The 15,973-nt window shown below is 37.2% G+C and overlaps 2 protein-coding genes across 4 annotated transcripts; both read left to right on the top strand.

Moving 5' to 3' along the window:
- Window positions 1-555: 555 nt before the first annotated feature.
- LOC110762878 (protein SEMI-ROLLED LEAF 2) lies at window positions 556-8,338 on the top strand. 3 transcript variants are annotated; one of them, XM_021965589.2, is made up of 20 exons: window positions 556-843; window positions 1,515-1,652; window positions 2,112-2,186; window positions 2,321-2,436; window positions 2,891-3,005; window positions 3,282-3,410; window positions 3,502-3,549; window positions 3,740-3,936; window positions 4,063-4,259; window positions 4,407-4,690; window positions 4,772-4,918; window positions 5,139-5,549; window positions 5,652-5,801; window positions 6,194-6,272; window positions 6,369-6,478; window positions 6,654-6,845; window positions 6,942-7,082; window positions 7,252-7,389; window positions 7,548-7,754; window positions 8,025-8,338. In XM_021965589.2, exons 2-20 carry the CDS (start codon window positions 1,518-1,520, stop codon window positions 8,139-8,141), a joined length of 2,988 nt encoding a protein of 995 aa, XP_021821281.1. In that variant the 5' UTR covers window positions 556-843; window positions 1,515-1,517; the 3' UTR covers window positions 8,142-8,338. The 3 variants fall into 3 exon arrangements, with proteins under 3 accessions (XP_021821281.1, XP_021821280.1, XP_021821282.1); XM_021965588.2 differs by having other exon boundaries at window positions 6,354-6,478; XM_021965590.2 differs by lacking the exon at window positions 556-843 and adding an exon at window positions 1,758-1,911 and having other exon boundaries at window positions 1,513-1,652; window positions 6,354-6,478.
- Window positions 8,339-11,757: 3,419 nt separating this feature from the next.
- LOC110762844 (homeobox protein knotted-1-like 1) lies at window positions 11,758-14,933 on the top strand. Its single transcript, XM_021965541.2, has 5 exons — window positions 11,758-12,483; window positions 12,593-12,703; window positions 12,943-13,090; window positions 13,896-14,149; window positions 14,474-14,933. Exons 1-5 carry the CDS (start codon window positions 12,196-12,198, stop codon window positions 14,672-14,674), a joined length of 1,002 nt encoding a protein of 333 aa, XP_021821233.1. The 5' UTR covers window positions 11,758-12,195; the 3' UTR covers window positions 14,675-14,933.
- Window positions 14,934-15,973: the final 1,040 nt, after the last annotated feature.

Genomic DNA, 15,973 nt, shown 5'->3' with positions numbered 1-15,973 from the left:
AAGAAACTCTTTTTTGGCTCTAATTTAATTTCGGGGATAGTCTGATGGGGAGAGGCTTGAGGTGGTTTAGCCATCGGAAGATAAGGAAATTAGATCGAATAATTATTTAACTCTCCTGCTCTTTAATATAGTATATAAACGTTTTAAATTTGCAAGGCAATTCAATATCATGGAACTTCATGCTAAGTTAACTCCTCTGGTTTATTTAATTTCAATTAACTAAGCATGAATACCATTAAATCACCCATTAATGATCCGATTTGGCAGGAGGTTTTTTCTATTGACAATAATTTGTAGAGAGGAGGGGGAGTTACAGAGGCCAGGTGATCCACGCAGACAAGAAAATAAAAGATAAAAAAATCCCATGGCACATAATGAATTTTTTGAGTTCAAAATAAAGTTTAGAACTTTAGACCCAAAAAGAGTTCAAATAAAAGGCGTCCTCAGTCCCAAAAGCTTGAAAATAGATCATCAATCAATTGGATAGTCTTTTCTTCATTAGCCAAAATAAATAAATAAAATAACCCCCCAAAGAAAATAGTTTTGTAGTCTACGAAGTTATTCTGACACACCCAACAAGCCCCTTTTTCAGTATGAAAGAAGAAAAAGGAGAGAGAAACTGACAACCCATCACGTGAAGCTCATACTCCTCCCTCGTTGTTCTTAACATGTCTCAATCCACGCGCCTTTTCTATGTCAATGTTTGATAAAATTCCTTAGTCCCATGTTCCCTTCTATTTCTTTTCTCCCACTCTTCTGTGATACTTGTTGTTCTTGCTGTTAAAAAAAAAACCCCGTCGGAGTTTAAGAGTTCACTCCCCAGATCTGCCTCTACAGGACAAGGTAAGCTCTTGGCTTGTTTTCTCTATGTTTTTCTCCGTAATTATCTTCTGGGTTTCTCTTTTTTTCTTTCAAAACAGAAAAAGTTTACACATTTATTTGGTTTCCTATGTGGGTGCTCGTTTGGGGTTAGTGATACTGTTCTGTAGGCTTCATTCTGTTGTTTTTCTGTGTATTCTCTCTAATGGTACTCTGGATGCAATTTCTCTGTGTTTTTGGTTCATGTTTGCATCAATGCAGTCTCAAATTTTCTTCTTTTAGTATCCTTTTCTTCTTTGATGTGCGCAAATAACCAGGGAAAAAAAGCTGTGTATGTATGTTTCACTTCTTTATGGGAAATTTTCAAATTTTTTTTGCTTTAAGTACCTCTCTCTTTTTGTATTTCTTGTTGAGTGCTTTTTCTTTTTCTTGTTCTGTTTTCTAATTGTGCTTAAATACATTATATTTTGGTGTTTAAGTATGTTCAGTAAGCATTTGTTCTGTATTATAATAATGGGATTTTCTGCCGGGAAGGCCAACTTCCTGTTTTTCTACTTCATTTTGGTTCGGGGTTACACTAGTTCCCTTTTTGATGGGCTAATTGAACTGTGCTATTCATATCCCCCTGGAAGATTTTTCTGCAGGTTTTCGCAATTTATTATCCATTTTCAATTTATAGTTTCATTTCATTTTAGGAAATGGGGATCATCTCCAGAAAGCTTTTCCCAGCGTGTGAGAGCATGTGCATATGCTGCCCTGCTATGAGGTCAAGATCTAGACAACCTGTTAAGCGTTACAAAAAGCTGCTGGCAGAAATCTTTCCAAAGTCTCCTGTGAGTATACTGTATAATACTATCTTTACTCTGATTTGTAAAGCCATAATGTCCACAGACACGTTGCGAATGGCATACCTTACCATCTATATCTGTGCGACACAGATGGTAGTTGGTCATCTGACCCACTTTATCATGTAATGGGGCAATGGGAATTCTACCAGGCACTCCTTGGAGGAAAGAAAATTTCATTTCCTTTGAATTTAGCAGAATGACACAGCTGATTGTTTGCAAGAGAAAATTATCCTATCTATACGGTGTAAGAGATTTGTTCCCAAGAAGTCAAATAAGCCAAAATTGGTCAGTAGTGAACGTTTTTTTGATGAGCAGCAAGTGACACAGCATGCTTCCCAAGGAATCATTCGCTAATCTACTATTAGATGAATAACTATTATACTATTTATGCTTTTCTTACCAATAGCTGGAATACTGAAGTTAATAGTGTCCACAATTGTCCAGGATGGCCCTCCCAATGAAAGGAAAATTGTTAAATTGTGTGAATATGCTGCCAAAAATCCTTTCCGAATCCCAAAGGTATGAACTCTTTTACCCTATTTCTTTATTTTTTGTTCAGTAAAAGTTAGCTTGCCATAATTTAATAGCCTACTGCTGAGGCTAAAAATCCCATTTATTTATGTCCTTTTCCCATGCTCCTGTTTTTTCAACAGATTGCCAAATATCTTGAAGATAGGTGTTACAAAGAGCTAAGACTGGAGCACATCAAACTCATCAATATTGTTGCAGAGGCTTACAACAAGTTGCTTTGCCTGTGTAAAGAGCAGATGTAAGTCTTTGCTGTTTCCTTTTTCTTTTCTTACCATTCAATTTGTTATAGAAGTCTATTAGTGATTTTTAGTGGAGAAAAGATCTGTTTAATATTAATCTCTTGGACGAAACTACTGTGGTTTAGGTATGGCTTTTGTATGATTGGCTGGGAAACTCCAAATTCAAGTCACAATTCCACTTTTAGGTGGAAGTTGTGTGCTATTTTATTTTGGCAACAAACCATTTATATTTCTTATGCATTGAACTTATGCTATTTTAGGAGATGCTTTGGTATTGTATATATGCTATTGTAGTAGAAAGTTCAGTTTATTATTGTTGTTTTGTGTTCTTAAATTTTCTTCTGTCTCTTTTCCTTTTCTTTTCACAGCAGTGTCTTTAAAGTTGTTAAAAAGAAGGAATTAATTTTTGCATAAAATTCTTGTGTTGTATTGAATATGTTTTGTATCTTTCAGGGCATATTTTGCAGTCAGTCTGCTGAATGTGGTTACTGAGCTCCTGGACAACCCTAAGCAAGATCCTCTGCGCATACTTGGATGCCAAACCCTAACGAGGTTCATCTATAGTCAGGTGATTCACAAGTTACCTTCTCTTGAAAAAAGCTATTGGTATACACTGAGCAGAATGAGAGTTATTTGATCTGCCTAATTAATGTTTAATGTCACAAATCTGTAGGCTGACAATGAATTCCTATTTATAATGGTTGATGCTACTTGTGGCACATCTTATTCTGTTAATGGATGAGTCAGATGTGGACAATTTGATCTACTTTCTTTACAAAGTAAATTCTTTGATTACTTTATTTTTTTCAACTCTTTTTTTCTTATTGACCCAATCTTTGAACAGACAGATGGCACTTACACACATACCATTGAGAGTTTGGTTCATAGAGTATGTATGCTTGCTCGTGAAAGTGGTGAAGATCATCAAAGGCGCTGCTTGAGAGCATCGAGCTTGCAGTGCCTTTCTGCCATGGTAGTTTTATGATTTGAATGCTTGAAACTCTTAAGGACTGTTTTATTTTTCAGTTGGAACAATGTTAATTTTATAGTTTCTACCTTGCCAGGTGCAATTCATGGCAGAATTTTCATATATTTTTGTTGATTTTGACGAGGTTAGTTCTTTCCAGTTTCATTCTTCAAAATGTCTCAAAGAAATTGGTGTTAGTTTATATGAATTTTTTGGGGTCATTTAAATGTCTCAGTTGTTGAGCTAGTCCTCTCATTATCAAATATCAAGGAAAGCCAGCAACACCACTCTCTCATTAATATTGAGCATTGCAAATATTTTTCTTGTGAATGCAGATTGTACATGTCACCTTGGATAACTATGAGCCTGATACACATATTGAAGATGATGAGAGAGGGGAGCCACATCATAATTGGGTGGATGAAGTAGTTCGAAGTGAAGGCAGAGTTGGTGTAGTTGGCGCTGATGCTAGCCCCAGCTGCAAGATCATCAGGCCACGACCAGAAACGAAGGATCCTTCTCTTCTGACAAGGTAGGAGTTATTGAAAGTCTACAAGTGAGGGCTTGTCAGTTCCATACTTGTAATTTTAGATAATGCTATTTGCATTATCTTTTCATCAATTTGCCCTTTTGTAACAGTTTCGGTTCATTTTTTTAGAGAAGAGATAGAGACACCAAAAGTCTGGGCTCAAATTAGTATTCAGAGAATGATTGAATTAGCCAAGGAGAGCACAACAATGCGTCGAGTATTGGATCCAATGTTTGTCTACTTTGATTCTGGGCACCACTGGGTTCCTTGTCAAGGGTTGGCCATGCTGGTTTTGTCTGATATGTCATACTTCATGGAGGCTTCAGGTATTTTGATCTTCTTTGCACTTAATTCTGGATATACTATGTTCTGCAATATGAAATAAGTATATACTACGTACTTATTATATCCGTCATCTTTTGGAAAAACCCTTTACTGTGGTCACATTTTTTAATGCTAACTTTTGGCTTCAGGTAATCAGCAGTTGATTTTAGCCTATGTGATTCGTCATCTTGACCATAAAAACATTTCACATGATCCGCAACTCAAATCTTATGTCATTCAAGTTGCTAGTGCTTTGGCTAGTCAGATTCGATCTGGAGCAGTCCTGGCAGAAATTGGATTTGTCTCTGACCTATGTAGGCATTTAAGGAAGAGTCTTCAAGCCACTGCTGAATCAGTTGGAGAGCAAGAATCAAACATTAACATCATGCTACAAAATTCCATTGAAGATTGCTTACTAGAAATTGCCAGAGGGGTGAGTTCCATAACTGTGGCATTTGTATTTGATGCATTCTGTGCTTCTATTATTACTAAAAGCTTGTGGGTTTTTTAATAGATTGGCAATGTTGGACCACTATTTGACATGATGGCTCTAACTCTGGAGAAGCTGCCATCTGGAGTTGTTGCCAGGGCAACCATTGCATCATTAATGATTGTTGCTCACATGACCTCATTAGCATTGACCTTTTCACGTTCGCAGCAGGTGAGAGAAGTTTGTGAACAATTTTGCTGCTTTTAGAGGTTTCTATGCGTTGCTACCCTATGTCTGTTTCCTGGAAATTGCTCCGATATAGTGTTGGAACTTGGGAATGATTTTGAAGACGTAATCTGGATTCCGCACCGAAGATAAACGTAGACTATATATATATTTGCTTCATCTTTGAATACAGCATATTGAACCATCTTTGTTTTTTTTTGGGTAGGTTTTTCCCGAGTCCCTTCTTGTTCAACTTTTGAAAGTTATGGTGCATCCAGATGTTGAGGTGCGTGTTGGAGCACACCAGATATTTTCTATCCTTCTCATTCCAAATTCTAACCGGCCCCGACATGAAGTTGCGTCTCTACAATCTAGTTTTGTATACCAATCAAGAGGAGGGCACTCGAATACAGAATCGACCTTTGCTTCAATTACAGCTAGGCTTGAAAAGCTGAGGAGGGAAAAAGATGGGTCCAAAGCAGAAAAGCATGGGAATAATTGTTCTGATGATTTTAAAGATAGAGACGCTGCCGAAGAAGACTGGAAGCAAGGACGTGCCCGCAAGAACTCCCCTAATTTCTACAAAATTAGCTCAATTATTGACAAGACAGCTGGATCAATCAGCTTATCAGAGCCAGTAAGAAGTTTCATTATTTCCGTAACGGCTAACATTTCAGGCGTGTAATTTTTCACTTGCTTTATTAACTCAGTATACTTTCTGGTTTGCTGATTGGCTCAGGAACCGTATGCTATGAAGTTTAGCGAGGATCAAGTAGCACACTTGCTGTCTGCTTTTTGGATACAAGCCAATCTCTCGGATAATTTGCCTTCAAATATTGAAGCCATTGCTCAATCTTTCATTTTAGTGCTTATTTCCTCACATTTGAAGGTGAAATTTTAGTTAAAGTTTCTTCTTTTTTTCCTTCACATTTGAAAGTGAATTTTAGTTTAAACTAAGAGATGTAACTTAAACAGTCATTAGTTTAAGTTCATTGCAAATGATGTAATTAATGCCTCTGTTGCTTCTGACTTTCACCCTTATACCTCTATTAGGAAGAGCATGGCCGTTCTTTAATTCAGTGAGAGGATGGTTGAGTGTTATGGATGTAGTGTTTATTTTTAGGACTTAGATGACGTTTCAAAAGTTCAAATTGCTTCATTCTGTGTTGTGTATAGTTTCTCCATATTCAACTTTTCTCTTTGGTTTTGTACATGTATACATGTAACTCGGATGTATTTATGTGGATGCTTATGAAATTTCTTAAATTTGTGATTCTGCAGAATCCAACTGACAACCTTATGGTTCGTGTTGTTCAACTTCTGCTGTCTCTGAGGAATACGTCCCTTGATCTTAACAATGGTCTGGACAGCATAAATCCTTAAACAGTCAATAGGTCTGATGAAAATTAAATTGTGAATAAGTTTCTTAATCTCTTGGCAGGTATGTCTCCTCCAGCATGTCAGAGATCTCTCCTTGTACTATCAATTGGCATGTTGATGTTTGTGGCTAAGATCTATCACATTTCTGGTCTGAATGATCTGTTGAAGTCATTAATACCATATGATGTGAGTATATCCTAATCCTGAATGCTGCTACGACTACTACTTAAAAACTATGTGCAACAGTAGGATCTCTTTCCAACTTTTGATAGTATGAATTGCCTAGCTTAAGTGATAGGAGCATTTGAGCTCTTTGATCATTGAGATTTTGACAAATTTCCTATATCTTGTGCAAATTCAGGTTGATCCATATTTGAGCATCAGTGATGATCTTCAAGTTTATGCAAAGGCTGATGCAGATGTTGGTAAATACGGATCTGTTACCGATAACCAGATGGCTAGATCATTACTGTGTGATTTGCGGAACAAGATATATGAATCCGACAATGTCATAATGGAAATCTTAGTTCAGTTTCTATCAAACGTTACTGAGGTATGATTGTCTACTGATGGACCTCAGTTTTCTTCTTTCCAGCTCTCTCTCCCACAAACAGATACATTCCTTATTTGTTTGTTTTTCCTTTTAAAGATGGAGGCAGAAGATGTGAGGAACCAACTTTCAGAGTCATTCACACCTGATGATGCATTCATGTTTGGTCCAGAATCAATGCTTGAATTTGACCAAAATCAAATGGCTGGCCATTCAAAAGATTCACTGTCCTTTGATGGGGTATACTGTTTACTTCTTTAGTCTAGTTTTCCTGGCTACTGCTGAATTTTCATGTGACCTTCCACATCTGATCACAGTCGTGTATCATTCAAATTCAGAAAAGTAATAATAATAGCAATTATAGCATTGAAATTATGAGTATTTTCAATGACTTCTCCTTATGTTGCAGGAATTTCTAACAAATTCATCAGTGGAGGATGATGTAACAAGTGAAGCATCTGTTGCTGACCTCTCTCGTTTCATTCCCAGAATGCCATCATCCACCTCTATTGCCCATGTTATCAGCATTGGACAGCTTATGGAATCGGTAACGACTTTCTTTCACACCTTGCTTGTTCTCCATTTGTGTCCACAAGCATCTTTGTGTACAAAATGACTTCACCACAAACTTAACAAGATTTGACAATAGTCAGAACAAGAAATGCAACCTTATTTTTTACGGAAACTGAACAAAATTGTCTTTAGGCACTTGAGGTAGCCGGCCAAGTAGCGGGAACATCTATCTCCACATCGCCCCTCCCATACAACACCATGGCAAGCCAGTGCGAAGCACTTGGAACAGGGACAAGGAAGAAGCTCTGTAACTGGTTGGCCCATGAAAATCATCAGAGCAGTGTCCGTGACAAATCGTTTCCGGCCTTTCCTGCAGATGGCCTTACGGCACTCGAGAAGGTCTGGCCTTATTTGGTTTCCCTACTCTTTTTTGCTTGTTAAAGTTGATTGTGGTTATGCTTGTGGGAGAATGGGAGAGGTACCACATGTCCCGTCTGGGACGTTTGGTTTTTCCTATTCTATAGCTAACTTTTTCCTATCCTACGTTTGGTTTTTAAATGGCATCTGTGTAATCTATAGCTAACTTTTTTATAACAGCTGCCATTTAAAACTTGCTCTCGTTTTTATCCTTTATTTTGATGTTGAACGTCTATGTTAATTCTCATGCAGATAATTAGTGAGACTGGGCCTACTCAGGGAGCTGCATTGCCACGGGATCCCTGGCTAGCTATGAGGCTGCCTCCTGCTAGTCCATTTGACAACTTCCTCAAGGCAGCTGGATGTTAGGAAGGAAGCCACGCTTCTTCATGTAATCATTGTTGTAAAATATTAGGCAGTTGTATGTTGGGATAAATAGCTCAGAATTTGATCTAGGCTCTGATCTTTGATTTGAGGGCTTCCAGCCCAGTTTATCAACGGTTATATGGAACTCTAACCTGTAATTGAACTAAGGTTAAGCACAGTGTAGTTACTAGTTTGTAGTATGCCTCTCTATCTCTCTCTCTCTCTCTCCCTCATATGGTGAAAATATGTTTAAAAAATGTGTTAAAAGTGGAGAGATAGGAAGAGATTTTTAACTCATTACTACCGTCAAGAAAATCCTTGCTAATGCTGCTAACATCTTTTTTCATATTAATAGTTCTTCAATTTTTTGAGGAAGAGAAAAAAAAAACAAGAAGCAAAGGTGAGATGTCTAAATGGGAAATTTCCCTATGAAAATCTCTGTAATCAAACAACATTCGCACCTCGTATACTCCCTTTGAGGGGGCAACCACTAGAAATCAGTAACTAAAATGCACCTCTAAATCGCAAATGTGTATACTCCCTTTGAGGGGGCAACCACTAGAAATCAGCAACTAAAATGCACCTCTAAATCGCAAATGTGAGTTAGGCTAGTTGGCCAAGACAGTGCATTGCACCCGAGTTCAAACTCCCTCTTAGTACATTAGAATATTTAAAATATCGTCCTTGTTGGGAAAAAATAGAAAAAGAAAGCTCCTCTAAGTCTAATGCATTAGGCTGATCATGCAAGGGCCTTCCCTAAACTGAAAAATCATATAAAACCTTTCACACCTATTAATGCTCTTTTGTTTTGAGGATCAAATGGGTCAATCAGGCTTTGAAAAAAGTCTGTACTCCTTTGTTTTGGGCCAAGATTGGGGGAAAAATTTAGTTGCAACGGGATAGCCCCGGCCAATAATACTAATCCATGTGGAAGTGTTATCACGTGTATTGTGTCATGGAGTTATTAGCCCGAAATAGCATAATAGCAGTGTTATCCCCGTTTCATGGAAATATTTCTTCAAGATTAGGCAGGTGAGCCTGTTTGGTAGCCAATGCAGCAAGTTGTTGTTCCCAATCAGTAACTTTAGGTACAGGTTGATGGATACTTGACAACACCATCAGTTATGTACTCTATGAGTTTTACATTTTTTCATTTCAAATAGCTAGAAATCAATCTTGCAAGGCCAAGCCAATGCCTCCATTTTTTTGGGTCACAAATTCCCCAGAAAAGCAATAACCAATGCCTAGCAGAAATCCGTGAACATTATTGTAATTTTCTTTTATGATTCATTCAACTGCAATTGCGGCCAGCTGTTGGTTTTCTTTGCTTGTTACTGAGGAATTGCCACAATCTCTGACCTAACCTTCCCTGCCTTTGCCCTTCATGTCTGTGCCCTTTTATAGCAACAACCTGATTCATTTTCACGTGGCCACAACTTGGTCATTTTTACCCCTCTGGTGGCTGCCTTGTCTTGAACAATCTCATCTGATTTGTGGATGAAGTATTGTGACCTGAAAAGGCTCTTATGATGCCAACCCTAATTGAGAAAATCACCTGAACTCAATGCATCTTACCATAAAACACACAGCAAATTGAACTACCTTTGCTTTTTCCATCCCAAGCGTATGAAATCATTCTGGACCACCAAAGTATTTAATAACCCAAAGGACATGCTACAATAAAAGCTCAAGTTAAGTTGAGAAATCTCCTCTTATCATTCAGTTCGACATGCTCCGTAATTGATAATCTAACACCATCGCATAAAAATCTTTAAGCTTACGGGGTCACTAACATTTTATTTTATTTTTTATGATTGATAATGAAAGCGTATAATTGCATCCAAAAAGGTAGGGACTCTCTGTATTTGTTGCCGCTAGCCAGCCTGCTCTAATTTCATCAGCACATGGATTAGAATCTTTGATCACTAGCATTAGTACTCATTTTCAAACTAATAAATGATGAATGCCCTTAATTTAATCTCTATTTCACCCCTAAATTATTAACATATTTGTGCCCTTTGCCTGTTCTTTATTCAACAAGGAATATTATACTTTTGTAAATTATAATGAAAAAAAATGCTGAATTGCTGCAGTCAAGGATTTGCCTGACTAATATTTCTCACTTTGCAGATACCACTGATTAATTATATTATTCTACTGTACGTCTTTATATATTATTGGAAACTATAGATTTCCACTATTTCCCTCCAAAAAGGATCCATTACTTTACTCTTTTACTGTTCTTTTTCATTTGAAGAGATGATTTTAGAGAATTTAATATGTCTTGCAATTAAATTAAAGTTGATCATTTTCCAGGAAGCACCATGATATCTTTGGTCACTCCTTTTTCTGTTTTTTTGGCATATCTTTTGTATTGCCATTAGAGGACAAATCCTTGATGATTAAAAGAAGGACAATATCGTTGTGTGGTTAATCATTTTGAAAAATCATGTGAGAGACACAAAAAACCAAGATCCTCTTTTAAACTTTTCGTTTATGGATCCGTATAATTAGGTGTTTCAAAAGATCAATTAAATTATGTTGTATTAAGACGTTTCAAAAGAAAAAGTGTCATCAACTAGTTACAATAGAATAAGACGTAACGTAGATACGATGAATTTATAAAATTGTCTTTTGATGTATGTAAGTTTTACCATTATATTCAAATGCATGAACAATTAACAATCTTTTATGCCCTAAGTCGACCACTCTCGAAAATAAAATCCTAGATAATTGGCTTTAGCTAACAAATGTTAGATTGTTTGGCTAGTAAACTAATCCTAAAGGGATTGCGAAAATAGTCGTGTCTAACCTTCACCTCTCCTTTTGGCTTTCAATGATTAGAGTGGATTGCACTATCTGCTACTCTCAATTTACTGGGAGGAATATTCATACGGAATAGTTAAAGCTTTGGCACTTATTAACAACCAAGAAAAAAGAGAAAACAAAGTTAGGTTGAACACAAGGAAATGTTAAGGAAGTGGAAAAGAATAAACTAAAAAATAAATAAACATGTCTTCAATTTGAATATTAGGTATTCGCTCATGCAATCACATTTCTTCATCATCTGTCACATCTCTCATCCTTGTTTCTTTTCTATCATACATTTTCCCTTCTGTCTTTGGAGCCAAAGAACAAAAAAGCAAAACTGAAAGCCAAATAAAATGCTACCAAACAAACCTTGCACTGGTGTAAACTGTTCACTTCATTGATGTGAGAAAGCAAGGTAACATGCAGACACCAATTATTTTCAGACTAATGACATTGTTTACCTGGGTTACTGGTTTTTTAAACTAAATTCATTCGTGTGAGATTAAAAGTGACAGTAGGGTAATTCAATTTAATCCTCCAATTATCTGGTTCTTGTTCCCAACCACAACCAGGGCCTATGGCGGTGAAAAGAACAGCAACAAGAACAGGAAATGGGTGATGAGCGAGTAAGTACAAGCAAAGTCTCTGAAACCATAGCGTTGATGTTGTTGGGCCCCAGTGTTGCAGTCCCCGAACCAATAGGGTTTTGAAACGTAGTAGAATGTCATGTCACAGTTTAAAGGCAATTCCAAAGTCCCAATGCTCTGAGGAAGGTGACGGGTGGACTCTATAAATACGGGCTACGCCTCTCTCTCTCCCTACAACTTCAAATCAAACCTTTGTTTGTTGGTCACCGTTTCAGTTCAGCCTTTTATCCACAGTGCAATCCATCTATCTCTCACACGCGACCCCAAACACAAACAGTTTCCTCATGTTCCTTCTCCACTTTCTCTCTGTGTCTTCTCTTTTCCTCAGGTTTCCTTGGAAAAGAAAGTAAAGACTGGTCCTTTTCCATGTGAGAAAGAAAGCCCACAAAACAAAAAAACAAATGCCACTTTGGCTCCTAGTCAAGCTAAAAACCTTTTCTTCTCTCTCTCGCTTTCTCTCTCTCTCTCTCTCTCTCTCCTTCTGTCTCTCACTCTCACTCACTCACAAGCTCATTTTCCACTGTAGAAGTATTATTGTTGCTTAATTAGCTACTTCTTTTTCTTGGACATTAGAGCTTGAATTCGAGAAAGATATATGTATGAATATGGAAGATTTCTACAGGCTGAACCCAGGTGTGATATCAGGCTCAGAGATTGATGTTAATGTTGTTCATCAAGTTGAAAATATGGCTACAAGTACAAGCAATACCAGTTGTGGGTTCCACGGTCATCCTCATCATCAGGGTCATGTAGTGGATGATAACATGCTCTTGTTTCAAACGGAGGGCATGGGATCAGATCATCATATGTCTGATCTGATCAAAACCCAGATAGCCAATCACCCTCGTTTCCCTGATTTAGTTGATGCATACCTCGAATGCCAAAAGGTTATTAATTAAATACAAGTGCATGAATGTATATTATCTCTTCTTTTTTTTCTTTTTTTTTTCTTCATAAAAACATTTATTGATGTGTCATTAATTGCTAAACAAGTAGGTTGGAGCACCACCGGAGATGAAAAGTCTTCTTGAAGAAATTGGACGGGTGAGCCATCCCATGAGCACTTGCAGTGAGATAGGAGCTGATCCAGAACTTGACGAGTTCATGGTACTTTCGCAATTAAATATGATAATATGTTTATTTAATCATGTTCCATTTGGTTCCGGATAAGTCTTTGAAAAGGAAAAGAAAAAGGTAAATAAAATTTGGTATATATCTCACTGTTGGCCGCTCCAATCCAACCCAATTTGGACAAGATCCCAGGATATTTTAGGTAATTTATTATTTTACTCATTAAAACAACATTTAATTAATAATTTGTGAATTATATGTTGTTGTTTTGCAAGGAATCATACTGTGAGGTTCTTCGTGGATACAAGGAGGAGTTATCCAAACCGTTCGATGAAGCAACCAACTTCTTGACCAACATTCAGTCGCAACTTAGAAACCTCTGCAAAGGCACATTCCCAAAAACCAGCTGGGACTGTAATTCTGGTATATGCATACATTTCTTCCTCTCTAAATCCATTGCTCCCTTTTCCTTTTGTTTCTATTTTTAAGTGCCGTTTTCCTGAGATTTATAGGTCATGGTGTTTTTGCTCATGACAATGATGATGGGGGACAGACTAGGTTTTGGTTTCTTTTTCTTCTTCTTGGCGCTGAAGTTGCGCACAGGCATGCATATACATGTATTTGTTCATCATTCCAAAAGGGGTCGCATGTAATTGCTTCTGTTTTATATATGAATCATGACACCTGAAATGAGTGGTGTTTTTCATGCCCTAAAAGCAGATATATCTGTATGACAGTGACTTCCATAAGGAAGCATTTTTATTATAAAAAATATAAGAAATTTCTTAGAGAAATTAGTTTTATTGGTAGAATATATATACATAAAAACCCTAGTTTCTATGAATAACATAAATAAGTTAAGTATTCCTAATTGCATATAGGGTCACATTACCAAATTTGTTGTTACTTGAACAAACTTTGGTGAAGATCCAAGTGTAAATGATATGGATAAAGACATTTTAAATTGTAATGACAAGTCTAATTACAGTAATGTTATGCGCCTGAATCATTCTGTGCATGCTTTGACATCCTAGCATGTTTTGAACTGATACTGGTGATTTCTTTGAGAAGTATTATGAGTAGAGTTTGCCTAATCATGTCTGCCAATTTTGATATCTATTAATTTACTAGCAATTTGAGTAGAATTAGGGAATAATGGGATTAGTTATCTAGATTGCAGTTAGATGCTTAATTTAGGATTGCTGACCAACTGTTAGAACCATTGCAGATGAAGGGGTTGGAAGTTCAGAGGAGGAATTTAGCTGTGGGGAGGTAGAAGCCGCAGAGAGTCAAGAAACAGCTGCTGCTCGTGCGGGTGGTGATAGGGAGCTGAAAGATATGCTGTTGCATAAGTACAGTGGGTATCTTAGCAATTTGAGGAAGGAGTTCTTGAAGAAACGAAAGAAAGGGAAGCTACCAAAGGATGCCAGGACTGCCCTATTGGATTGGTGGACTACTCACTATAGGTGGCCATATCCTACGGTAATTGAATTCAGTTCCAATCTCATGGATGCATCGATCTTCTCTGCTTTTCACTTTAGTGCTTTCATGTTTCGCACAATTTTCATGCAATTATGTTATGAGATGGGCTTTTCTATAAAGTTTTGATGCAGTTCAAGTTGCTTAACAAAAATATGAAAACATTGGGCGTCAACTAATAGAAACGAAACTTGTACTTTAATGTGTAATTCATCCATAACACATGAACATGCATGGAAAAATATATTGGTTGTCAAAAAATAGCATAAAGGCGAATGATAAATCTAATAAATGCAAGTTCTTACCCAAATGATCCTATGTTTACAGGAAGAGGAGAAATTGCACCTGTCTGAGGTAACTGGACTAGACCAAAAGCAGATCAACAATTGGTTCATAAACCAGAGGAAGCGACATTGGAAGCCATCTGAGGACATGAGGTTTGCTCTTATGGAGGGTGTTGGCGGCAGCATCGGAGCTCCCATGTTATTCGACGCTGGGGTCGGGACCGGAAATATTGATGATATGTGAATGCTATATGTCAGAAGATTATTGGTTCTACTGATTTGACCACTAGTTTTAGCCACATTAATCCATGCTTGTTAATTTGTACTGAACCTTGCACGTAATGCTAGCTTGTAGTGTACATTCTGTCTTTCTAATTCCTTTCTCATATATGTATAATATTTCGATTTGGGTTATTTAGCTAGGCAATGTTGAAGGACATGGTCATAGAACCAGGTTTATATTTACAAGAATCAACCGACTTTATGGGTGTTATTTTAGTTCATTTTTGGTCAAATAAATAGATTACTCAACAAATATAGGCTATATTTTCCTTTTTGGCCAAAGTTAGGAAGGGGGTGAGGGGGAAAACTTACATACAGGTACCATTGAGGGTTGAATCTATGACCGTTTGGGAGCACGCCAAAAACCTGGGTTAATCCAACTAACACTCATTGATAACAAATATATGCTATGTAGAGTCATCCATTCTTGCATAGTCTCAAGCTTTTATTCTCTGTGCATGGACTCGCCAATCTTTACTTTAAATTGATTGTTCATTTTGAATTTTACGAAATGATATCCTTGGCCCATTTTGTAGATGGTTTGTACCAAGCCCACTTTGTTAAAATCTTTGTGTAAGACAAGTCGTCCAGAGAAGAAAGCTAAATCATTCTTAGATGGGTCGTCCCGTTGGTTTTGGACTTGCAATATTTAACCAAAGCCAAATTTATTTTCAAGATAAAACTATATCAAAAGGATGAGTTAAGAGACATAAAACATAACGGCAAGGAAACAAATGGAAAACTGAAATTAGATTTGCCAACTCACCAGCAAAACTCCTCAAAACAACACTAGTCGACAGATGCCCATCTTCTCTCTCTGTTTTTGTCTCTCTTTGTAGAAGACGTAGATGAGGCCTCCTCTTTATTGAGGAGATTTGGGCGCGTAGAAAATCTCAATTCCCGCTCGGTTGAGAATTTCACAATTCTGTCTATTTTCATAGAATTTCAATTCGAAATTTTGGATTGGGAAATCCCGAGATATTTTCCACGCATAATTTGCCAAATTTTGAGTTAGTTTGCCAAACGGAGGACTTTCCCTTTTCCAAACTTCAAATCCTGACTTTTCTTAAAATTCCGAGATATTTTCCACGCATAATTTGCCAAATTCTGAGTTTAGTTTGCCAAACAGAGGACTTTCCCTTTTCCACGCTTCAAATCCTGACTTTTCTTAAAATCCCGAGTTATTTTACCTCATTCAAACACATGGTAAAACTCGGTTGTCCCTTTGTAGTTGGCTTTGTTATCCAAAGCTCTAACATGT

The sequence above is a fragment of the Prunus avium genome, chromosome 6, assembly GCF_965620075.1.
Source record: "Prunus avium chromosome 6, drPruAviu1.hap1.1, whole genome shotgun sequence".
Taxonomy (NCBI): domain Eukaryota; kingdom Viridiplantae; phylum Streptophyta; class Magnoliopsida; order Rosales; family Rosaceae; genus Prunus; species Prunus avium.
Note: the sequence above shows the minus strand (reverse complement) of the source record. Positions and strands in the feature narration are given on the sequence as shown.